This window comes from Rhineura floridana, chromosome 4, assembly GCF_030035675.1.
Source record: "Rhineura floridana isolate rRhiFlo1 chromosome 4, rRhiFlo1.hap2, whole genome shotgun sequence".
Taxonomy (NCBI): domain Eukaryota; kingdom Metazoa; phylum Chordata; class Lepidosauria; order Squamata; family Rhineuridae; genus Rhineura; species Rhineura floridana.
This window is the reverse complement of record NC_084483.1, coordinates 57,149,305-57,175,422: the sequence shown is the minus strand read 5'-3', so window position 1 is coordinate 57,175,422 and position 26,118 is coordinate 57,149,305. Positions and strand designations below refer to the sequence as shown.

Here is a 26,118-nt window from a genome sequence, read left to right as displayed (position 1 = left end):
AGTGAGATCCTATCAGCACATAATACCTCTGCTCTGAAATCTGCATTTGGTTGCTGATTTGCTACCAGGCCAAGTTCAAGCTGTGCTTTCCATGTTATGGGTGCCACATAGTACAGTATACAGTACTTGTTCTGCTCTTGTAAGAAATCAGTCCTGTAAAGAGGCAGCACCTACGCTGTGGAACTCCTTGTCTATTGACATTAGGCAGACGCCTCTTTTCAGCACCTGCTAAAATCAGTTTTCTTGAGGCAAGCCTTTCCAGGCATGTGGAAGCTATTGTGTTTTTAAATCTGTTTTTAACTCATTGTTGGTTTTATTATTTTGAATATTTTTAAGTATCTGACCTTAACACTTTTGCCAATAATTTTATTGTTTTAATTCTTTCTGTAAACCACTTTGAGATTTTTTACAATAAAGCAGTATATAAATGTTGTAAATAAAAATACATAAATAAATGTTGGAGTCACTGTGACCCTTGAGTCTCTTCCCACTTTTAGGAACAAAGGAATCTACCTTATACTGATTCAGGCCATTTCATACCATGATTTCTTAAATGCAACACCATACCAACCACAACAAGATTCCCATGAGAAAGGCAGAAAACTAAGCATCTCACAACCAGTCAGGATTCCTAACCAAAAACCAAAAATATGATAAATGAAGAAATATTTATATAAGCATGACTATCAAATATATTTATTATTTACACAAACTGTAAAGATATTTATAGTGCAATCCTAGGTTTATTTATTCAGAAGCAAGTCCCAGTGTATTCAGTGGGGCTTACTCAAACAGGGACAGAAATGCAACCTCAAGTGATAAGCAACTTCATTCACACAACCCAAAATTCCGAATGCCACTTTAGGCTGTTTTGCAACTGTTTACACTTGTTTTTATGGTTATTGGCTTTTAAATGGCTTTATTTCTTGTTGTGAGCTGCCTTGGTTTCCAACCCTACCTCACAGCGGTGTTGGAAACACTCCATACACGCACACACACACACACTCACTGCAGATGTATAAATACATACAGCCCATATAATAGTTTATTGTCAAACCAGTTGGTCATTGCAGAAAAACCAGTATTAGTTTCTTAAAAATCAGTATTAGTTTCCTACAGAATAAAAACTGCAATACCTAAGTAAGCCCTGCCTACCTGCTTTAAAATAGGACTGGAGGTGGAGGGGGGACAGAAAGAGTTAGAACACAAACACAATTCTTTTTTACATTCACTCCAAAGTCCCATTGATTTTCAGCACATTCATAACCATGTCTACTCAAAAGTAAGTCCTGTTGAATTCAATGGGATTTACTCTGGGCATATGGGATTAGCATTGCTTTTACAAAAGCAAGTATTGGGAAGGTTTTCAAAACACTGCCCAGGATCTGACTCCTGCACACAAGAGGAAAAAAAAACTAAAATGTATATACTTACCCAATTTATGAGATTTTCAGATAAACGGGGGGGGGGACCACAATTTTCTGGCATTGCAATGAGGTTTTCTAGAGTGACACTGCCTCAGGTCAACCAAATGCAACCCTGGCTTCACTGATTGGCTGCAATCCTGAACGGGCGGGGTTAAAGCTACGAAGTGTAGCTATACAGTACTGTTTAAAGAAAGATTTAACAGTCAGGGGCAGCTGACGTTTTTATTTATATCTCAAGAACCGGACCACCTAGAAACTTTTATTTTAATTAAAGCTGAGAATCCAAGCCACCTAAAGGGCTAAACGGGCGCTAGGTGGCATGCAAAGAATCTGGGTAAAACCCAGCTAACCAGGCAATATGGCAACCCTAATAATAGAGGACAGGCCTCCTGTGCTTTCTAAGACTTGTGTAGAAAAGGAATGTTAGCCATATGATCTGCCAAGTTGCATCTGCTGTTTTCCCTCCTATAGGCAGAGCAGCCCTATCTTTCGCTGCATCTGTTTACCCTGACTGTTCTATTTTTGTGCCAAAAAGCACAGCAAGCAAGAAGAAATAATGCTGAGTTTTAAATTCTCTAGCAATGTAGATGGATGGATCAGAAGCTTTCCTTTTGAAACAAAGCACTTTAATATAGAAAGCTCCACACAACATTCTGAACAGTTTTAGAAAATGGATTTGTGAACATGTTATGATCTAATAGCATATACTGCTTACCAAGTCCTTTCTGCTGTGGTAGCTGCTTTATGGATGCAATTGCTAATGCATAATGTTTTATATCCTTGTTGCTAATGCCATTTAGCAGCCAATAGCCTACACAAATGCATCAACTCCCAAAGCTCAACTTTCCTCATAAATTTAGGTGTGTTCCATACAGGTTTTATAATGGAATGCCAGAGTAAAGCAGAAGCCTGAGTGCTGCTCATACTAGGATCATAAAGATACTAAATCCAATCACTTCAGGCATATATGGGTGAACTCCTAATACAGGTGGAGTGGGGAATCCAAAGGTAGTTTGACCACCCAGTTAATGCACTGCTGGGCTCATGTCAGCAGGACAGCTGTGGAAGTGAGGATGGAGGAGCTCTCCTGCTGTTTTGAAGATTTTTTTCTAATTCTCCAATTGGAAATTCTGGGAGGAAAAAAGGAGGGGGAGAGGGGGAGTTGTCAGGGCACTGGGATGCTCTGGATCCAAGAAATTTCACAGTCCTCTCCTGGCACATCCCTCAACTGCTCTGGCACGCACCCATCCCTTTTAGGTGCTATCAACATCAGTTTGGGCCTGGAGTCTGGAGGTTGCTGCAGTGGTAGTGATTCAACATTGGATCTCCCCCTCTAACACTGGAGCAGAAACTCTGATGTATCCTACGGCTCATGTGACATCCTTTCAGAGGTCATAGGATTGTACCCTATGGGTTGTAGCCAATATTAGAGCAGACCCATTGAAATTAATGGCCATGACTATTTTCAATAGGTCTGCTCTATGAGTGGTATTTTTATGTAAATGAATTTGTCCCCTATATACAGTATTTCTGTATTTTATTCTGCTTAGAATTATTCCTGTGCAATATATTTACCACTTACTCAGAAATATCTGCCTATTTTGTCTGGCTTTGGGGTGAAACTACTGCTGTGGCTGTATTATTGCCTTAGGAATTTTACTCTTTGTTTTTGTGATTTTTTTAAATTGTCGGATTATTTTGAATGGTTTTTAAATATCCATGCTTTTACTCTTTTGTTGTACATTTTCTCAAGAGTCTTGCAGGGAGGCAATTTTTACAATAGTACAAAATAAATAAATAAAAATAAGCTAATAGAATTGAAACCCATAGTATTTATAGGACTAGGAGGTACAATAGTTATTTGAAGGATAAGGACTGATAGAGCAAATGTAGTGGACACAGCCCCAGAAATAGGTTCATGCTTGATTTTCTCCCTGGGTCTGCTTTATAGCATTTATTTGATGGCTTTATGTCTTACCTCTTAATACTGGAATTGTCTGTGATTAAACCTGCTGACACTGGAATGCTGTGTGAGCAGTTTGGTGGCAGCAGTTGTTATTTAACCATGGGACATGTCGTTAAGATTTTGTGTTCTCTCTTTATATAATGTAAGTTGGCAAGAGGAAAAAAATCAAGAGAAAGGGGAATGATGACTCTGAAAAACTTATAATACACACACACACACACACACACACGTATTACTGATGGAATGTCAATTTCAGTTCTCTCAGTTTGTCATTTTTCCAGTCTTAAATTCAGTTCTCTACATTTATGCAGCAATTTGCAATTTTTTTAAAAAAAACTCTTCCTGAAAATTCTCTAGCATTTTGGTGTTAGTTTCTCCTAATAAACATATTTTATAGACAGTTTTGACTGATGTAGACATTTTTGCAAGTAATTTCTCTTTATATATTGCACTTTTGTATGCTGTTTTCACTCATGTATTTTTCATTTTTATGCACTTTCCCCTAACATATGCATTTCTATAAACACTGTTTCATGGCAAACTGCATAGCAAAATACAAGTAAGTACACATTTGGAAGGATGGCTGTGGAGATTCAAGTGTGAACTGAATTTAATTTCTTGCCCATCCCTAGTCTGTGTGTGTGTGTATACACACATATACATATATACATACAAATACACACATATATAGTGACAGACATAATGTAGCCTGGGGTTAAATCGCATGGGTCTTCTTATCAGGGAATTAAAGCTTGGGGTTTTACATGTGATTGTACTTCAAATGAACTCTGTTTTTTACATTGCACTTCAATTTCATATAAAGATTGGTATTTCTGTCTATTGATATATATCCTACTAACATGATCTCTATTTGTCATATTGTAATGAATCTCAAATTACTGCTGTAAACTAAAAATCCTATCTGCTCATATTCTGTTCACCAGGTCCATAGGCTCAATAGAGAGAGTCTGTTCCTGCCCCTCTGCCTTTGTGAGCATATGAGCATTGAATAGAGTTGCCAGGTCAGAAGCATCTGAAACTCTGAGATTTCAGGGGTGGGCCCTAGTGATGTCATGGGGTGGGCCCTAGTGATATCATTAAGCATTATACATTATGCATCAACCACAGTTGCTTGAAGCATACAATTCAAACAAAAACATTTATCTGATTGGAAATTAAGATAGAAATCTTAGCTAAAATATGGAGCCTGGGTTTGTTGTTGTCATGTGCCTTCATGTTGATTATGACTTATGGCGACCCTATGAATCAGCGACCTCCAGTAGCATCTGTCATGAACCACCCTGTTCAGATCTTGTAAGTTCAGGTCTGTGGCTTCCTTTATGGAATCAATCCATCTCTTGTTTGGTCTTCCTCTTTTTCTACTCCCTTCTGTTTTTCCCAGCATTATTGTCTATCTAGTGAATCATGTCTTCTCATGATGTGTCCAAAATATGATAACCTCAGTTTCATGATTTTAGCTTCCTGTGACAGTTCTGGTTTAATTTGTTCTGACACCCAATTATTTGTCTTTTTCGCAGTCCATGGTATGCACAAAGCTCTCCTCCAACACCACATTTCAAACGAGCTGATTTTTCTCTTATCTGCTTTTTTCACTGTCCAACTTTTACATCCATACATAGAGATTGGGAATACCATGGTCTGAATGATCCTGACTTTAGTGTTCAGTGATACATCTTTGCACTTGAGGACCTTTTCTAGTTCTCTCATAGCTGCCCCCCCCAGTCCTAGCCTTCTTCTAATTTCTTGACTATTGTCTCCATTTTGGTTAATGACTAATTTGATATTGATAATCCTTGACAAGTTCAATGTCCTCGTTGTCAACTTTAAAGTTACATAAATCTTCTGTTGCGACAAATAAATATCTTAGGATAATATATTGTAGTCAAACTTACCATCATCTCTTATTTAAGACAGGTGATCTAAAAGTCTTAAGAACACACATGACTCAGGATTCTTGGTTGCCAGGCCCAGCCTCCAAGAGGTCTTCTGTATCTTTAAAAGTTGTGTAGGGGGAAGGAAGAATTCCACCTTGTGTTTTTTCCCATTACAGTGTTACAAGAACACCTGCACTTGGCTGACTTTCTCTTCTCCTAAAGATATAGGATCAGTCTGAGGCCCCGAGCCTAGCAACCCTATGGCCGATGTAGGTTATATATCTGCATTACAAACTGACTGAAGCAAGAACTACTTTAGGCCACAAAACATTCCTGGTTGTTTTTTGCTACAAGAAACGAACATAATTACTGTTCTGGAATTAGATAAAGTCCAATGCATTCTGGAAGAAATGAGGCAGACCTCATGCAATTGTCCCTTTTTCAAGAGAATTAAAATGGCCTTTATTTCCCTTTTTTGAGAGGGAAGAAGTAGAGCATCATTTGATCATAGTCTGATTTAGCTAAGTATCACTGCAATCAGGGAATACTAGTAGTAGTTCAAGCAAATCCCTGTCACACCAGTGGAAAATAAAACTCTTGTGTTGAAAAGATGACTATACCTTTTATGCATTTCTGTAAGTGTCTCATAAAATCATAGAAGGGATCCCAATTAGCAGTTGGAAGAGAATGTCTTAGTACATAGATATACAGGAAGCTGCCTTATAACAAGTCAGACCATTGGTCCACCTAGCTCAATATTGATAACAATGACTGGCAGGGACTCTTTGGACAGGTCTTTCCCAGGTCCCAGGGAATGAACCTGAATCCTTTTACATGCAAAGCATGAACTCTACCACTGAGCTACAGCCTGTCCCTAGGTTGTACAGGCCAACAGATGCTTTCTAAAAGGAGGACTATTCAACTGCAAGTTTACAAGTTGGCTCTCAGTTAAGTATGATATGGGTGAGTGGAGAGGAGTGGTCTTGAAACAAAGGCCAGTGGTAAAAATAGAGACCCTTTGCGGGCAGTGGAGGACTATAATTCCAAATTCAAATCATTATGATTATGATTATGATGTTTATATCCCACCCTTCCTCCCAGCAGGAGCCCAGGACGGCAAACAAAAGCACTAAAAACATTAAAACATCATAAACATCAAAAACATTAAAACATCATAAAAACAAACTTTAAAACACATTAAACCAAAACATCTTCAAAAACGTTACTTAAAAAAAGAAAGCTATCAAAACATCTTCTAAGATTAAAAACATTTTAAAAAAGAAAGTTTAAGAACATATTAAAAAGTAATTCCAACATATATGCAGACTGGGATAGGTGTCAACATAAAAGGCTTGTTGAAAGAGGAAAGTTATTTATTAACTTATTTATTAAAAGAAATCATTATTATGATTATAATTATGATTATGATTAATAATAATAATAATAATAAATGTTTCAGGCTGATTCCTTTTAATAAACTGTCTGGGGAAAGAATAAATTGTGCAAAAGAAAGCGTTTCATTCCCAGTATTGGAGCACTCATTTCATCAAGGAAGGGAGAGACTGGATGATATGCGGCCGTTGTAATGTAATTTGGGAAAAAATTGAAATCAGCTCTAATGAGCTGCAGCAAATCATTATTCACCTCAAAGTTCTTTTGATCAAATTACATTTCATCTCAGCATTTGCAGTAATGTGAGGGAAGGGTGAAAGCAAAATTATGGCACGAACTTGTAAGGAGCACAGAAGTCATTTTTATGGGATATATTATAATATTTTTGATAACCAAGGATTTGTTGCCTTTGTGGCTTCCAATGTGTTAGGCTGGGATGTAGCTTTAACTGAGATGTGATTTCTACACCACAGAAATGTTGTATGAATCCTGCTGTTCCAGTTTATCAACAATTCAAAGATGTTTCCATTTTCTAATTTCTTGTACCTTTAGACCACAGTAAGCCAGTTTGAATGTAACTTTCCTGGCTTCACAAACCATAGTTTATTAAGATAGGATTAATCCTCAGGTTGATGTGCTTCTTGCCCATCCCTGCCTTCCCCCCCCCCCCGATTTTAGTGCTATGATCCTGGCTTCTTTAAATCACAGTTCCCTGTTACATCCAAAATGGGGATCTGAATTTTAACGTTGGGCTTACTAAATAGATTAAACAAGGATGTAACAGGAATTTAAGATTCCAATTAGTAAGCCAACATTAAACCAGTTACCCAGTTTGGACAAACTGGGGTACTGTGGTTTAAAGAGACCAAGATAATTGGTGTGTGAAGGAGGAATGAAGGCAGAACACATGGGATGCGTGCTTGTTCCTGGCTTCCTAAAACATGATTTAGGAAATGTCATATCCAAAAAGACCAAATACCTGTGTGTGTTTCTTGCCTTAGAAGACAAATCCCACAATTTTACATATGAAAACTACAGTGGGATGCAAATGAAAACAAGCAATATAAAAGGTATTATTATTATTAATAAACCTTTTTTAAATGATTTTAATCTTAGACAATGTTTTGAAAGCTTTTTTAAGAAACATTTTTAAAGATGTTTTGTTTTAATGTGCTTTAAAGTTTGTTTTTATTGTGTTTTAAAGTCTTTGGTGCTTTTGTTTGCCACCCTGGGCTTCTGCCAGGAGGAAGGGCGGCATATAAATCAAATAATTAATAAATTAATAAATTATTATTAATCATCATCATCATCATCCTCCTCCTTTAATTCTTCCTGTATGGAAATAAATACATATTTCCATAGTGCTGCTTCCAGGTGCCTGAGGCCCTCTGGCAGGTTATTCAGCCATTCAGCTGACATATGGCTGATGAATATGTTCCCCATTTGCGTCTAAGAAATAGCATACCTGATTAAGGCTGAAACTCTAAGAATATTGGCTATGGCTTTTTATTTACTTCTGAAAAGCATTCAGCACTTCAGCATATGAAGTTAGTTACTGTTTTTCTTTTGTAGTTTCCCTATGGTAATTTACGCTGTCCCCAGCTGAAGAGCAAGGTTAGAACAGAGAAAGATCCATCAGTGTCACTGATTTATGTGCATGCCATTAAAGTGCTGAATGAGTTATAAAATGTTCTACAGTATCTCCAGTAAATCTAATTTATTCACTATCACGTTTCCCAATAACCCTAAATATGTTCTTTGCCTTCCACTCCCTATAAACATTTTATAAAGGGAATAATAAAAAACCCAGAAACTGCAATGATTTAACAGTTACAGGAACGCTGATGATGGTTTAAAAAAAAGTAGGAAGAAAATAAATTGCATCTAATGGATTTTTATCCCTTTTTTCATCTCTCGAGTAGTATTTCTTTCCTTTTACACAGAAGATCCAACTAGACAGCAAACAGTTAATCCCATTAATGTCAATGTTTTAGCAAGGAATAAATAGAGCAAGTACTAAAGCTGGCTTTGCACCTACTGAATGCTGCAAGTGTCTGTACTCATTTGATATGCATCTAGCAAAGCTAGGTTGTTCCCAGAAGGCCACTCCATGAAGACTGAGAGAGCAGCGTCTGCTAGTGGTGCCTGCAAATCACAAAGAACAAAGAAAAGACATTTATGGAATTGAAACAACAGACTCAGAGCCTAAGAAGCCTATCCATGTTATTTTTAAGCAAGCACACACAAATAAAATTTCATGCAAGGAAGAATTAGCATTTATTCAGGAGCCAATTGGGTTTTCCCTGCAATGCTTGACCTTTAAAGCATTCTTTAATTTGAAAGAGGGTGCCATAATGTCCAGCAAGCTGGCTCAACTATATACGGTATCAATTACTGTCATTACTGTTTAATACATGAGGGCTAACTGTAATAATCCAATTTAAAACATTTCATCTAGATGATTGGTTAGGACAGGGGAAGCTCAGATGAAAAGTCAGTCAGATTTTTTTTTTAAATCTGGGTTGTATCCAACATTAGTCCTATTCAAAGCAGACCCATTAAAATTAATGGACATGGCTAAATTCATTCATTTCTGTAGATCTGCTTTGAGTATAACTTATGCTCAAATATATATATATATCAGATGGATATAACCTCCTTGTTATTTCATAATATTCATGCATGTTGGATTTTATAAATAAATAAATAGATGTACCTGTAGCATTAAGGGGACACCGATTGAATGCCAGATCACCTGCAGGGGTCCTTTTCCAGACCATTGATATCAAATAATCTTCAGGGCATATTTCATAAGGTGCTGTAATTTAAACATGCGGAACATGAATGGAGGCTTTGACAATTGTATATGCACATGCAGTCTTAATTCCCCTCACTGAGACTCAATTCTCATTTGCTTTTAGCACCAAAATCTGGGAATGCTTCCAGTATGGCACTGAAGTTGCTTAACTAACCTATGCCTTTCCTAACCTCTGGGACTTTTGACAATCAAGACTCCTATACCACCTTAAAACCTAATAAATTTATTATAGCATACATGAGGGGTGCAGAATCTCAGGACCAGGGGCCAAATGTGGCCTTCTCTATTTGGCCTTTGGGACTCTCTCTAGCCCATGCCTTTCCTCTGGCCACCTCCTTCTTCCTAAGCCACACCAGAAACTGGCTGTGTTCTGCACACTTTTCAAGAGCTTTTGCCTGGCTAGAATGAGTCTTTGAACTGTGATTGAGTCTCTTACTTGCTTGGATAAAGATGGAGGTGTGGATGTGGATGTGTATACACCTGTGACTTGTGGCTGGAATGTAGCATTGCTCCACCCACTTTTGTCTTTGCCCCCACCCACAATTGGTGTGTGGCCCCTGGAAGGTTCTTCATGAGGGCCAGTAGCCCTTGGGCTGAAAAAGGTTCCCCAAGCCTGGCATATGGTTTTGTGAATTACAGCCCATTTCATCAGTTTGCTGCAACAGGCTAATGTGGCTTTCCCTCCTGAATCTGTGGGGGAGGGAGGGAGATTTTAAAAAGAGAATGTTCAGTACCATCATAAAAACAATAATTTCAGGATTAAGCTTGTAGTGTAAATAATTCTTACTGTACCGCTCTTAATAAACTGGGTAACTGATATGCAGGCACACTGAGTGAAAAAAAAAACACTGAAGAGTGCTGTAATGGGAGACATTCATTACAGACTTGAGTGACCCCCCCATTCCCCCAGGAAAATCCTATTTATTTATTTTTTCAAAGAAGACCTCCTATGCCCCCAAATTGGTGCAAATGTAAGTAGTTTTAAAAATAATATCACCCATTTATGCAGAAATAAGGCGGAAAAGGGAGGGAGGTGGCAATGTGGGTTGCAGGGGGAAAGGGAAACTGACAAAAGTCACCTCTCTTTCCCTCTCCATTGGCAGGACTAGCCTTTCGGCAGAGAAGTCTGTTTGGAAGATGCTACTGCTGCTGCTGCTGGCAAGACCGTAGTCAACCAGATATTTTAAAAGTAATTCATGACTGGAACAATGAGTCATTACATTTTTATGTGTGTGCACTAGGGATGGAAGGATCTATCTGTTTCAGTTCTCTCCATTTCTCATCTTTCTAATCTTAAATTCAGTTCTCCACATCTCTGCAGCAATTTGCATTTTTTTAAAAAATCCTCATGATCATCATTTTAGTGCAAATTTCTCCTAATAAATACATTTTTATGTAGTTTTGACTGATATACACATTTTGCAAGCTAATATAATGCATTTTTGTTTGTTATTTTCACCAATATGTTCATTTTGCATATATTCATGTTCCCCTATGTTTATATGCATGTTAATAAACATTGCCTGGTTGGAGAACGGCATTGCAAAAGTCAGATATGTGCGAATTTTGAAGGATGGCTGCGTTTTGGTTTTCATATCGTTTTGGAAAGTGCAAATTTGATAAACCTGGCTTTAAATGTGAATGGAATCCATTTTCTCCCCCATCCCCAGTGTGCGCACACACAAATATATTGATTTATTCATTGCATTTATATCCCACCTTTTCTCCTAAGAGCTCAAGGTGGCATGCATGGCTCTTTCCCACAACAACCCTGTGAGGTAGGATAGGTTGAGAGGCAGTGGCTGGCCCAAGGTCACCCAGTGACCTTCATGACTAAGTGGGGATTTGAACTCTTGTCTCTCAGGTCCTAGTCCAACACTCTAACTACTACACCACCCTGGCATGGTTGTGCAGTCTTACTTCTGCTACAGCTTTATTGGGCAACTATTTTTGTGTTTGGACATTTTTATGAGAAATGACTTTGGCTCCTCCAGACAATCTGTTTATTGAGCATTCATCCTGATTTGCTTGCACAAAGCTTGCATGGAGCTTAGATTATATTTATTTATTTATTACATTTATATCCTGCTCTTCCTCCCAGTAGGAGCCCAGGGTGGCAAACAAAAGCACTAAAATCACTTTAAAACATCATAAAAACGGTCTTTAAACTTTAAACAAAACATCTTTAAAAACATTTTAAATAAAAAGCATTAAAAACATATTTTTAAAATGTATATATATAGCCAGTCTTCAGGGCCGGCTCCAGGAATGTGGGGGCCCTTGGGCATTAGCCTGCCCCGGACCCCTCCACTCCCCTTCTGTGATCCCACGGATCGCAAGACAAGACCTTCCGAGCCACCTGCCACCCCCCTGCCATCCCCCCCGCTTCACCGACCTTTCAGCGCACGCATTGCTGCCATCAACCAAGATGGCGGCAGAGGCTTCAGTCCCTTACAGAAACCTTGGCTGCCATCTTGATTGATGGCAACTCTGTGCACGCAGTGCACGCAGCCACAAAGAACAGCAGAGAAATGTAGGTGACGTGGGGGGGATGGCGGGTGGCTTGGAAGGTTTTGTCTTGTGATCCGTGGCACGACTCGTGCCGCAGATCACATAAGGGGAGTGGAGGACCCCTCAGGGGCCCCCCAGGGGTTCCTGTAGCTACAGGGCCCTCGGGCCAGTGCCCAACCTGGCCGCCCCTTAGAACCGGCCCTGCCAGTCTTTATTGTCTGTTTGTTCTGATTTGTTTGCAGGGAGGTAATAAAGCAATGAGCATTCATCCTAGTTTCACCCTGATTTGTTGCACAGGGGTTATATGGTTTCTGATCAATAAACCACAAAAAGTCTTGAGTTTTCAAAGGTGGTTATTTTTTATTTTGTTTTGTTTTATTTCCATCAGAGTACTTGAATCTACTTTGGTTGCACAAACTGAAATTTCTGGTATGCGACTGAATCCCTCTCACAAAATAGAGATAGTCTGAAGTCAACCCCTGTCTACTTGGACAATTTGTTTTTTGCCATAAAGCTACAAACAAAATTTAGTTCATGGAAATGAGTGTGGAAATGAGCGAGACCAATGGTGGAAACAAGTAAGTGCCTTGACAAAATGATACTTGCAGATGTTTCAGTGATGCTAGTAAGAAGCATATAAAATAGGTTGCTAAATATGTTTCAACATCAGTTCTCTCACATCTTGTCAAGAAAGCTGACAGTGCCAGAAGAGCAAGAATATGTCTTAATGGTAAATGTTTAAGAAAGGGAGTTGTTTTTATTTCACCCTAAGTGCCATAGAAAAAGAATTCTAAAGTGTTGGGGAAGAGATATTGCTTCCCCCTCCCCTCCAGCAGGGATACATACTTGATGCCTTCTCTTACATTGAAGTTAGGGTATGAGTATGATGCCATTTATTTCTTTAAATGCCATGGAGTTTTTTTTTGGGGGGGGGTTAAAACCTGCGTTTTCTGGAACTAATATTTGTATGTATTTGATCCGTGTTGCTTTTAAAAAAAACTTAAAAATGAATGTTTGTTCAGACAGCCATGTGCATATTTAGACTTTAAAAAGGACAATGCTGCACATTGCTAAGAAGTACTCATGTACTTAATGTGCATAATGTGACAGCCCAGGAGCCAATAACACAGAGACTGGTTTGGGGTCAACAAAGCCAAATCATTTTATTGCCCTTTTTGGTTACAGTCATAAACTGGGTTAGCATGGCATAGAGCTAGGACCCAGTGATCAGGCAGCCTGCCTGCTGGCCAATTCCCCCAGTTCGCCACCTGCAGAAACCACAAATATCTTAAAGGGGAAAAGGGGCCCATTCCAACCCAGTGTGTTCTGGCTAGGCCTCACCCACAGCCTGGGTGTGTGGTGACTTGCCTCAACTCCCCCCCCCAAAGCCAAGACCCCCAAAGTTGTGACAAAATTAGCAACATAACACACACAAAACTACATTTGCTATGGGGAAGGTGAAAGCCTCACCGTGAAAAGGCCAATTGTGTGGAGAGTAAAATTCCTTCCCAGCCCTGTGAACTAGTGATGATGTCCATTGCAAGAGTACTTAAAACAAGGGTAGGACAGTGGGGAAATCACCATGAGCCCTGAAGTCGTCAGGGGCAGAAAATCTGGGATTTTAAAGACTCAGCACAGCCCAGAGAACAGAACTCTTCTTTCTGGTCCACCCCAACACCTCACCTCCTAGCCAGTTACCAGGGCCAGGATTAGTTTACTGAAGAGCCAGTGTGAAGCATCACCCCTGGACCATCCAGAAGCCCACAGGCTCCTTCTACCTCACCTGCTCCCAAGCACAAGCGTGCTCACTGCTAAGGGTGGTTGCCCATGATTAGGAATACAGAAAGTTGCTTTACTCCATGTCAGACTATTTGTCCATCTAGCTTAATATTGTCTACTCTAACTGGCAGCAGCTCTCTGAAGTCTCCGGCAGAGGTCTATCCCATCACCATCCTTTTACCTGGAGATGCCATAGATTGAACTTGGGACATTCTGCGTGCAAACTATAGATTTACTACTGAGCTATGATCCCTTCTTTACTTGAACAGCACATTAAACTGTATCTGGAATTTCATAGCCACAGTATTGTTCTATTTGAAAGAAAATGACAAATATCTCACATGGTATTTCTCCGTATCATAGATGTAGCAGAAAATATAGTACTTCTTTTTAATTTTTTGCTTTCTTCACCCAGCTATGGCCAAGGATATCCTGCAGACTGTATCAGGTGTCTGCAAATGCTCTGTAACATATCCCATGATTGAGGCAGACTATGGAATCACATATGTGCAACAAAGTCCCCACATGGATACCAGTACTACTGGCACAGCTGTACGCATATATTGGATATATTCTTCTGGATGTTTACATATATTTGCAAAGAGACATACACAGTTATTTGTTGGTCTGCCTCAGGCAACAAAATGTCTTGGCCTAACTGTGGAATATATTATAAGCCACCCTAAGCCTTTTGGACAAGAAATGAAAATACTTTAAAATAGGAAATCTTTTGATCCTAGCTCACTAAAGTCTTTATGTTTCAGAGCCACATGACTTATGAACAAAAAAAAAAAACATCAAGTCAATTTTAATTTGCAAAACACTGTACAAGGCAGTGCTAACTTATGTCTCATCCAAGTTTTCAGATTAACTGTCACCATTAATGTTCAGTCAATGAATAAAGGATTTCTTTTATTCTATGCCATATTATCACTGCGCTGGTTGTGTCTTTGGAGCTGCTGAATTGCCTTCACTCAAAAAGAAATCATAGCTGTACTTTAACAAAAGTGGTGATGAACCCTCATCTTTAGGTTAATACCAAGCCTACTATGTCATTACATACATTAATTATCTAGTCACAAACATTTCTTTATTATGGGTGAGTTTTTTTCCTTTCTAGCTGAAAAGCAGCTCTGTTCCTTACTTGACATATTTGTTTTGCATCAAAATTAAGTGAAGCGTGAATAATATCTTTTAAATACCATAAAAATAATTGGAAGCTTTCAACCTCCAAAAATTATCACTTAAAGATATTGGGTTGGATCCAGAGTTAGTCTTGTTTAGAGAAGACCTATTAGTCATGACTGACTTAAGTCTCTTTGATTTCAGTGAGCCTACTCTAAGCATAACTACATCTGAATCCAACCCAGTATTATAAGTATCATAAAAAAGAGAATATTTTATTCTGAAAACAAAATGTATAGTGCCTCCATTGGGGAAGGGAGGAAGAAATTAAGCAAAATGTGAAAATGATGGGCTGTGATTTGTGTGTTATTACTTACCACTTTACAGCATTTTGTAAGTGTTTTGCAAGTCTTATCTGGTTTATCCTCACAACAGGCAGATCTAACAATTTCTCCATTTGCACACAGATTGAACTGTTTACCTTGTGATAAACAATTCCTTCAAATTAGTGCAAGCAATTGTTGAGCTGAATCTGGAGTTCGGCAGATACACCAGCCTAGCATAAATTTCCCCATTCTGTTCAGTGCAAAGTATGCTCTAGGCAGATAGTGGGGAAACATACCAGTTCCTGTTCATTTAATGGGAAAGCCTTTTTTGCATGCTAGAGCTAGAGGCTGTGAGCATAATAGTCGCCTACAGCAAAGTGTTTCCAGTGGCCACACCTGGAGAGGGAATGGGTTGATTTGCTGATCAGTTGTGAAATCTCTTTGAAGGTGAATTTAAAAAACACCACTCAAGCTATTCCCAGCAGGATTTACAGTAAAAAGGGGCAGGGTTTGACTAGTGTCATGTGCCAGTTTTCAGAAGAGAGAGGTGGAGACACACTGGAACCAGCAGAACAGGAAGTGTGTCTCTAACCTCATTTTCTTATCCAAGCCCTTACGTCTGTAAGGAGCCTCTGAATTGTGGCTATTGAATCATCACTGTGTTTCCCGATATACTGTAAATATAATGATTATAATATTTGTTGTGTGCCTTATGTATACTGCTCGTAAGTACTTTTAAAAAAAAAGATATTATGGCACCATGGCTTCCATTTATTACATGGATGTCCTAAGTGGAGCCTATGTCCCTCCAGATGTTATTGAACTAGAACTCCCATCAGCTGCAGCCAACATGACCAATTATCAAGGATGATGAGGTATGGAGTCCAACAACATCTGGAGAGCCACAGCTTCCTCATCCCTCATTGATTTCCAGTGTAGAAGACCGTAACAGATTGTCTGGTGTGAAGATGTTCTCCGCGTGGTGCTATAAGGGAAATCTCACCTTTTTCTCTCTGCTCTGCAGCCTTGCTGGAGTACCTGGCTGGTAACCCCAGACATCTGCCTTTGCTTTTCAAGATCTCAGGTGCTGGGCAGTAAATATCATTACCCTGCCACATGTGCTGTTTCTGTATTCACTGGGTGATGGTAGGCAGATAGGGATCCTTTCTCACACCCATGGGTAAACAGGCCCCAGCCAGACAGTGGAGAAATAGCAAGGGTGGTAAGAGACCCTACGCAGCCCCACCAGCAGTGAAAATACAATAGAGTAGGTAGGAATGGATCCCAGTCAGCACATGGTCTCGCCTGGATATCTGGGCATGAGCCAAGGAAAGGGAGGTGCCAGGGCTGTGCAGTCAGGCCCCTTGCTGGGTGGACATAGGCTGGGAGCGAAGGGTCAGGACATGACTGGCAGGCAACTGGCCAACTAGGCAGCCATGGGTTGGAGCCTGAGCAGCAGCCAGACCAATGGGAGCTTGGCAGCAGGGCAGGGCCCACCCCTCAAATTCCCTGCCTTACCTACACAGAAAGCCAAGACCATGCACAGGCAAGCCACTGACCCCAAAATGGAAAAGAGACAGAGAAACTGGTAGAAAAGGGGAGAATGGCTTTTTGTTTGTTTGTTTTTACAGAAGGGGGCATTACAAAGTGATTACCAACTGGGAGAGGGGAGAGAAACAGAGAAGGGCATGGAGTCAGGGTGGGAAGGGGAGCAAGGGATTTATACAAAGTCAGGGGTAGTAGAGCAGGAAGAGGACAGGGGCAGGATGATGAGCAGCCAGGACAGGCAGCTGCTCCTTCAGCATCAGCATGCTGCGGCTGCAGCATCAGGTCCATCTGGAGGTGCATCACAGGACACTCAGCCTGATCCAAGGCCCTCTGGAGACACCAAGCCCCATGCTGCCCCAGAGGCATCCCTCTGCCAAATTGGTGTTCCACACCATCCAGACTGTCACCTGGCCATACAGGATGTGCCTCTGTCCAGTCAGGAGGCAGCATCCAAGGCAACAACCTGTGGAAATAAAGAAGACAGAAGGCCATCAAGGCCAGCCCCTCATTCCTCCCCTTTTGCTTAGCCATAGTCATGCTGGAAGATTGGTATGCCGGTGAGGGGACAGCCAATGGTGTTAGAAGAACTGGCCTCTCCTCCCAGCTCCTGTTTCCCAGGAGAGGGAAGGAAATGTGTCAGTCCCCAGGGAAGCTGAGCTGCACCCAGAGGTGCTTTCGCTGCATCCCCTGCCCCCCATGTCACAGGATACAGGGAAAGGATGGGCCACTGGTAAAGCATATGGGCTGGGCAAGCATGCCAGGCAAAACATGCTGACCACTGAAAAGTTCAAAACCCTTTCCCCATCCAAGGATGGAGGAAGCCAGTTCTGTGCATATATCTGTGGGAAGGAGCAACAGATGCCCATTGGGGCAAACACACCAATCCCTTGTGAGGAATGCAGAAGGAAAGAAGAATCCTCAACCTTCAGGTTTGCAGATTCACATGATGCAACCAAAGTTGCCATCCAAACCATTCAAAAAATATCCAAAGCAGCATACTCAGAGGCCAAGTCCTGTCAGCACATTCATGCTGCAGAAGGAGGTGCTGTTCAGCTGGTTGGCATCACTGCCTGCATGGATAGTGGTGGTATCTGTGCAGTTTGTGGCATCTGCTCTTCCTGCTCTTCCTGAAGGCTGGCTTCATCCACCCCGGTGTGCCATGGACTCTTCAGAGCTGCTGACTACTGGCAGCAAGGATGCCAAGGATCGAGTGGTGGAGACAGCAGGCATCCTCAAGGCAGTGGCAATACACTGAATGGTGGTGCACTCCCACTGCAGTGGTGGTGAGCTACATGGTATGGCAGCTGTGGGAAGAAGGGGAAATGGCCATGGCAGAGCTGGGGATCAACCTCACTCAGCTCACCCCTCTCATGCATTCCTTCTCCCAGGCACTTACCTGTGCGTACCTGTGCCAGACTGTGGGCCTCCCAACCAACTTCCAGACTCAGAGTATGGAGTCAGAGGAGGCAGGCAGGTCATGGCTAAGCACTTTGTGGCATTCCTGATGCCCATGCTCCTTTTGGTGGAAGGTGGACTTCTCAGCCTCTTGCTGCCTGTGTAGCTGGGCTGTGCAGCACTCATTGTCCCTCCATGCATACTGTCTTGGCTTAGACCGCCTTCCAAGCCTTGCTGTTTGAGACTGTGGAGCTTCCTATCAGGGTTGACAGATGTGGTCTAACAGCCTTCATACTGCAGAACAGGCACTAGTCTCCTTTCTGCAGTCATTGCCGGGCACACTCTCAGGCCAGCTTTGGTGACAACTTCATCAGGATGCACATGTGACAGCATGCTATGTCTCTCTCTCACACCACCCCCCTCAGACCACCCTCAAAGTACATGGTGCCCGTTACTGATTTGTAGTCATCTTGGAGAAGTCCTGAGCATCTCTGAGTAGCAGGTATGTCTGAGTAGACATTTCCACCCCAACCAGCCATCTTATAGTGAGGGATCACGTTATGATGTTGTGGGCATGTCTCTGGAGTACCCATCAGCCCTAGAATGCGCAGTGCCAGGATGTTGGCAATGCCCGTGCCCCCAGGTACAGTGTCTGGTTAGCTTGGCAAGGCTATCCAACCTGACTATTCACCTTGGCCCAGCAACCTGGTGCTCATGGCTACACCCTTTCCCCCCACCCCCGGCAGCTGCATGCTTACCTCACCCCAGAGAAGTCCATGGTGATGCATTGCTGGTCCATGATGCTATGTGCATCCTGGCCCGGGTGTGGTGCTGGCTCCTTCTCGGGAACATCCTGTTTCAAACCTTCTCATGCAATATGAAGTGTTGCATAAGTTAGGTGTACGTGTTTAATTTAGGGTTCTTTGAACCAGAGCCCATGTGAGAATGTGTGCATTTTGATTAGCAAACTCATCAAATGCGGACTACATGGAAATACTGTCACGTGGATTCACAACTGGTTGGAAAACCGTACTCAAAGAGTGGTCGTCGGTGGCTCTGCTTCGGACTGGAAGGAGGTTTCGAGTGGAGTGCCACAGGGTTCTGTCCTGGGGCCGATACTCTTCAACATTTTTATCAATGACTTAGATGATGGGGTGGAGGGAAGCCTTTTGAAGTCTGCGGATGATATGAAACTGGGAGGGATAGCTAACACAATGGAAGACAGGAATAAAATCCAAAGGGACCTGGATAGACTAGAAAATTGGGCTGCAATTAATAAAATGACATTCAATAAAGACAAATGCAGGATTCTGCATTTAGGCCACAAAAACAAAATGCATGGGTACAGGATGGGAAATACCCGGCTTAGCAGTAGTGCGTGTGAGAAGGACCTTGGAATTGTAGTGGATCGCAAGTTGAACATGACCCAGCAGTGTGATGCTGCGGCAAAAAAGGCAAGCGTGGTTTTGGGATGCATAAACAGAGCTATAGTTTCCAGGTCGAGGGAAGTAATAGTCCCACTATATTCTGCATTGGTCAGGCCTCATCTGGAATACTGCGTTCAGTTCTGGGCACCTCATTTTAAGAAGGATATAGACAAGTTAGAGCGGGTTCAGAAGAGGGCGACAAGGATGATAGCCGGTATGGAGAACAAGTCTTATGAGGAAAGGTTGAAGGAACTTGGCATGTTCAGTCTGGTGAAGAGAAGGCTGAGGGGTGACATGATTACACTCTTTAAGTACCTGAAGGGCTGTTACATAGAGGAGGGTACAGATTTGTTCACTGCTGCCCCAGAGGGTAGGACTAGGTCTAATGGTTTTAAGTTGCAGGAGCGTAGATTCAGATTGGACATTAGAAGGAACTTCTTGACAGTAAGGGCAGTTCGGCAATGGAACCGACTGCCTAGGGAGGTGGTGGGATCCCCTTCGCTGGATGTCTTCAAGCAGAGGCTGGACAGCTATCTGCGGGAGATGCTCTAGCTGTGGATTTCCTGCTGTGAGCAGGGGGTTGGACTTGATGGCCTACAAGGCCCCTTCCAACTCTATGATTTTATTTTATTCTATTCTATTCTATTCTATTCTATTCTATTTGTTTGTGTCTCTTCATAACTGTACTGATTATCCCCTTCAATTAACAATGGCTACCAGGAAAGAGGAGGGACCCTGTGTGGATTTGAGGTAGCAACCTCCTGAGCATGTTGATGCCTGCATAACAGACTATGCCACAGTCCAACTCTTGCTTGTTGATGCTCCTGCCCAGTTTTGCTTTCCTTCCATTGGGGCTTGGGGGTGGGGGTGAAAGTTGAGGTAAAATGTTTTGCCCATGAAGGATTCAAACCAGCATTCTCCTGAGCATGTTTATACCTGCTTTCTGACTACACCATGTAATTCCCTTACTGCTTCATCTTGTTGTTATTGTCTGGGTTTATGCCCTCCTTCTGTTGGGGATGGATGCAGAAAAATGTTTTACCCATGGGGGAAGTGGAACCAGAAACCTCCTAAGTGTGGGTTTGTGGCTACCATAGCAGATGGTGCCACAGGGCTCCCCTGTCTGTGCCTGTGACAGCTGCCTAGTTCTAATATGCATTTCTTATATGTTGGGAGCAAGGCGGTGTGAGGGACATGCCCCTGGATTGGCTGCCTCTGTGTCTGAAGTGTTTGGGCATCATTGCCAACACAGTCCCTAATTGGCTGGCTGTGGTGCTGGTTGCAGAGACACTGCAGGAGTGTCTGTAGTTCTATGCCTTTTTATATATGCTGGTGTTGTGCTTTTCTGCTTCCCTTCTGGCCTGAGTATACACTGGAGATGGTGGCAGAGACACACTGGTGATGCTCCCAGTGTAATGTGAATTGTATAGAATTGCACTGTTAACCAACATGAAAATCTCCAACTATAATTTTGTGAAGACATATGTCAATAATAATTGTTAGTATTACATATGTATATGCCTGTATCAAATCATAAATTGATATTTATTAATTTATTTATGCTCTAGAAGGTGCTCTAGAGGTTAGTGTTAACATCAGTTGTAATTCCTATAGGCATCCTGATTGTGACTAAGATTGAATAAACTCCACAGACAAAATAAGTGAACACAATCTAAATACATGTTACTTAAAACCATTTGTAAAATATTTTAACAGCAGGTGGCAATCTAGGAAAACTGGATATGTTAGAAATATTTACTAGCTATGAGAAATATTTTCTGTGCTGTTCATCTGACTCTTCTTTTCAAAAAGATTCACATTAGTCTTATGCTTTATTGAATAGTACATATTATAACCACTTCAAGTCAAACAATGTTAAAGCAATCCACTAAAGAGAAGATACTCATCATCAGTACAGATAGTTTCCTCAGGGCTGGCACCAGAGGGGGGCCAGGTTGGGCCCTGGCTGAGGGCCCCAGTGGCCCCTAAAGGGCCTCTCCTTTGGGTGGGAGAGTGGCACTCCCATTCTGCGATCTGTGGCAGCATCAGGTCTTGCAACCTGACCCGAAGGGGCTGGCGCCCCCACTGCCATCTTTGTTAATCGCAGGCACGCGTACTATGCGCGCATATCATTCACATGACACGAGAGGTAGGTGGGGAGTGCAGGTGGGCTTATTGAAGCCCACGCTGTCTGTATTGGGGAAAGTGCCTGGAACCTCCCTCTCTGTGATCTGCAGCAGGGTTAGCCCCGTACCATCTTTATGGGCATGTGTGTGGGGCTACGGCGCTGCAGGCCCAGGGCAGGCTGGTGCCCAAGGGCCCAGTCATGCCTGGTGCCGGCCCGGAGTTTCCTGCTTGAAATAATTTGGACTTGGCTTTGACTGTATTGTGGTCAGCAACTAGATTTTTCTGGAGAACCACTTTGCAAACCAAGTGAGGTGTGGAGGGCCCCTGCCCCAAGTCTTATTGGCCTTGCTCAATGTGACTTGCCAGTCAGCCCTTGGTCTGCACTCCTCCTCTTCCTCCTCTGGATTGGCAAATGGAAGACGAAATGATTTAGCTCCAGGGGGCTAAATCTGGTATGGGAAACTCCAGTTGCTGATCCCTACTGACACCTTTTGCACAACAGATTTGTGCAGCTCTGTTACTCTAGATACCTGACAGGAAAATACTGTGTACAAATGGATACTAAGCCTGAACTGAAAGAGCTACTTGAGCCTATGCAAGTGGCTTGTGCTGGCCCAGAATCGTGAATTTGTTTTGTTTTATTGCTTCAAACAGCTAAGCTTCACATGCCATATCACAAGCTGCTTTTGAAAATCCTCTCACTTTTAGAAGCCATTTGTTACAGTGCATTCAGGGATTGTTCATCAAGAAAATCAAATCTAAACTCTGTCTCGGCCTCCAGAATTCTATGGAGATAAAGAGCAGCTAATTCATTTTCTAATTATATTCTGAATATCATGGAACTGATGGTTGAATAGTATGCTTTTTGAAGTGCTGATTCTATGGATTCTGTTTTCTGAGCATAATGAGCTGCATTTGTGTGCAAATTTTGTGGAAAGTGGCATACAAATTGAATAGCAAACACAATAGGTATGATCTTGCTTGCATTGGGTGCAGCACACACACAGAGAGAGAATAATCCCCGTAAAGCATGCTCAACCATCCATTATGGGCAGTGGGAAGTGCATGCATAACTCCCATATTGCTATCCAGCCCTCCCTTCATCACCACCACCCCACTCCCCAAATTGGTCCTCAAACAAGCTCCAAGTCAGGAGCTGCTAGGGCTAGAATTAGGACTAGTCTGAAGGCACATGAGACCACCACCTTTCTGAAGCTAAGCAGGTCTGGGTCTGGTCAGTGCCTGAATGGGAGACCACCTGGGAACCACATGTATACTGCCTTGAGTTCCTCGATGAAAGAAAGGAGGGATCTAAATGTAAGAAAATAAATAAATAAGTAGGAGCCCTCAGATTTGCATGCTGCTGTCACGTGTGGGAAGGCTCTAGGACTGCAGGTTGGAGCTTTTGTTGGACCATGATATATTCCTAAACAACTCCAAAGTGGCTCTGCTTTCTCTAATCTGGAAGGATGATAAAGGTTTCCAGGTCTGCCTATGGCTTTGGGAAACAAGATTATCCACTTTATCTGACTACTTTTTCCTGTTTAATCGTTGCCTAAGGTATAGCACAGGCATTCTAGAGCTCATGTAATTTGACCAGGTGAAGAGGGATGGGATTATGGAAAGCGTGCATATACTTCCCATTGCCTATAATGGATGGCTGTGCACACACTATTCCCTGTAATCGCTCATTGCACTGTTGTCATAGGTACCCATATACAGGGCCGGCGTCACGCGTGACTGAGCCCTTGGGCGTCAGCCTGCCCCAGGACCCATGCTCCCGGCCCCCCCGACCGTGCAGGACCGCTCCACCTACCTCTTATCTCTTTCTGTGAATGCCCTGCGTGCTGGACACACAGGTTGCTGCCAATAACCAAGATGGCGGCAGAGGCTTCTCTAAGGGGCTCATGCCCCTACCTCCATTTTGACTGATGGCAGGCATGGGCACAACGAAAACCTTACCACATGTGACAGCAGCATGCAAATCTGAGGGCTCCTACTTATTTATTTATTTTCTTACATTTAGATCCCTCCTTTCTTTCATCAAGGAACTCAAAGCGGTATACATGTGGTTGCCAGGTGGTCCCCCATTCAGGCACTCACCGAACTCAGACCTGCTTACCTTCCGAAAGGTGGTGGTCTCATGTGCCCTCAGACCAGTCCTAATTCTGCAGCATGCATGGCATTCACAGAAAGGGAGGAGAGGTAGTTGGAGTGGGCAGGCACCCCAGGCCCACAGTGTGTGGGAGGGCTGGGAGCTCCATCTCTGCAATCTGTGGCAGGGTTGGGAGTCAACCCTGCTAAGGATCGTGGAAGGGGTGTGCTACCCCTACACCCTGATGGGCCCTTCAGGGGTCCCTCTGGGCTGCAGGGGCCCTCGGCCAGGGCCCGACCTGGCCACTCTTTGGTGCTGGCCCTGCCATATACATTCACCAAGAAGGAGTAGAGAACAAGGGCTCTGTTGAGCCTTATGTTGATCCCTCCATTCACAGGTCTAGTACTTGCATTGGGAATGATCAATGAAACAGACCCACATGATGAACTTCAGAACAGGGAACAGCAAGTCTTGAACTACTAAAACCATAAACCAAGCTATCCAACTACCCTCGAATTATAACAAAAGTTGTTTGTTGTTTGTAGTATTTGTGTTTTTATATTTCGTGTTTCTACAGGCTGGATTACTGTAATGCGCTCTATGTGGGGCTGCCCTTGAGGTTGGTCCAGAAACTGCAGCTGGTGCAAAATGCGGCAGCGAGAGTGCTCACTGGGGCAGGGTATCACCAACATGTCACCCCGCTGCTGAAATAATTGCACTGGCTGCCCATTTGCTAGGGCCAAGTTCAAGGTTCTAGTTTTGGTTTACAAAGCCCTATACTGCTCGGGACCAGGATACCTGAAAGACAGTCTTACCCTTTATATACCCAGTTGATCACTGCGCTCTGCAGGTGAGGGCCTCCTGCAGATACCATCTTCTCAGGAGGTCCGTTCTGCACAACATAGGAAACGGACCTCTAGTATGGTGGCACTTACCCTGTGGAATTCCTTCCCCTTAAATATTAGGCAAGCGCCATCTCTGCTATCTTTTTGGCGCCTTTTGAAGACTTTCCTCTTTCAACAAGCCTTTTAAGTTGAGACCTATCCCAATCTGCGTCTGTGTTAGAATTGCTTGTTAATATGTTTTTAATAATGTTTTTAACCCTTTTTTAAACGATGTTTTTAAAGCTTTTTTAAAAAAATGTTTTTAAAGCTTTTTTAAAAAAATGTTTTTAACGTTTTGTTTTAATGTATTTTAAGGTCTGTTTTTATGATGTTTTAAAGTGTTTTTAGCGCTTCTCTTTTCCGCCCTGGGCTCCTGCTGGGAGGAAGGGTGGGATATAAATCAAATAATAAATAAATAAAATAAATATAAAAAATATAATGAGAAGGGGAAAAATCAGAAAGTAACTTTGATGGTGCTAGGCCAAAATACATAATAATTAAATAAATAAATTCCTAATTTCCCATTTGCAGAAAACCAGGGACATAAAGAATAATTTTCACCAATTAATTTTGCCCAGTTATTACTACAGATGATTTAACTAAACTTTGTCCTTGCTATATTTGCCAAGAGAAAAAAATCCATAAATTATATCTGAGCACAAATTAGCCAAAATTAAGCATGTTTAAGTGTTTTTGGTTATTTAAATCCCCATGGAAATCACTCTTAGAAGTGCTTTGGCTAAATAGTAGCCTTACTTTTTAAAAGACATCTCTCTTACATAGTTCTCATAGTATATATTACAGGCGAGGGACCGTAGCTCAATGGAGAGCACACACTTTACATGCAGAAGGTTCCAGGTTCAGTCCCTAGGATCCCTAGGTAAAAGGTTCAGGTACTAGGTGACTGGAAAAATCTTTCTGCTTGAGATCCTAGAGAACAGTTGCCAGTCAGTGCTGACAGTACTGGACTAGATGGACCTGGTATAAGGGAGCTTCCTATGTTCTCTCTATGGATGCCCCAAATCTGCTGAATGATTGGCATTCACATGCAAATGTTCACAATTTCAGATGAATTTTATGAAAGCCCCCAGAGAGTTGTACTGTCAATCATTTTTCAGACATACATGTGTGAATCCTGTCAATCACATTTAAACAACAGTAAGCATTCACCAGTGAATCTCTGAGTTTTGAAACATCCACAGAAAATTTACCTGGCATTGTGAATATTGAAATGTAACTGTCAACATTCCTCACTCTTCAGGCATTCATTGTAACATAACACTGCAATTCTGACCTGATTTTGTCTCCCAAACCCCAATTGGCAAACACTCTTTTGCTTCGTATCACCTTACCTCAAACTATTTTAACTTAACTTGGCTGTGAATTGCACTGCGTTTGGTGCA

The 26,118-nt window shown here is 42.1% G+C and overlaps 1 protein-coding gene across 3 annotated transcripts in view; it reads right to left on the bottom strand.

Annotated features, from left to right (window-relative positions):
- Window positions 1–26,118, bottom strand: part of ADGRB3 (adhesion G protein-coupled receptor B3) — a 784,090-nt gene that overhangs the window by 450,534 nt on the left and 307,438 nt on the right. For all 3 annotated transcript variants that reach the window (XM_061623067.1, XM_061623068.1, XM_061623069.1), the window contains 2 exons: window positions 9,397–9,498; window positions 8,719–8,825 (listed from right to left, as the gene is read on the bottom strand). In XM_061623067.1, coding sequence (XP_061479051.1) covers window positions 8,719–8,825; window positions 9,397–9,498 — 209 coding nt within the window. The remainder of the gene's footprint in view (window positions 1–8,718; window positions 8,826–9,396; window positions 9,499–26,118) is intronic.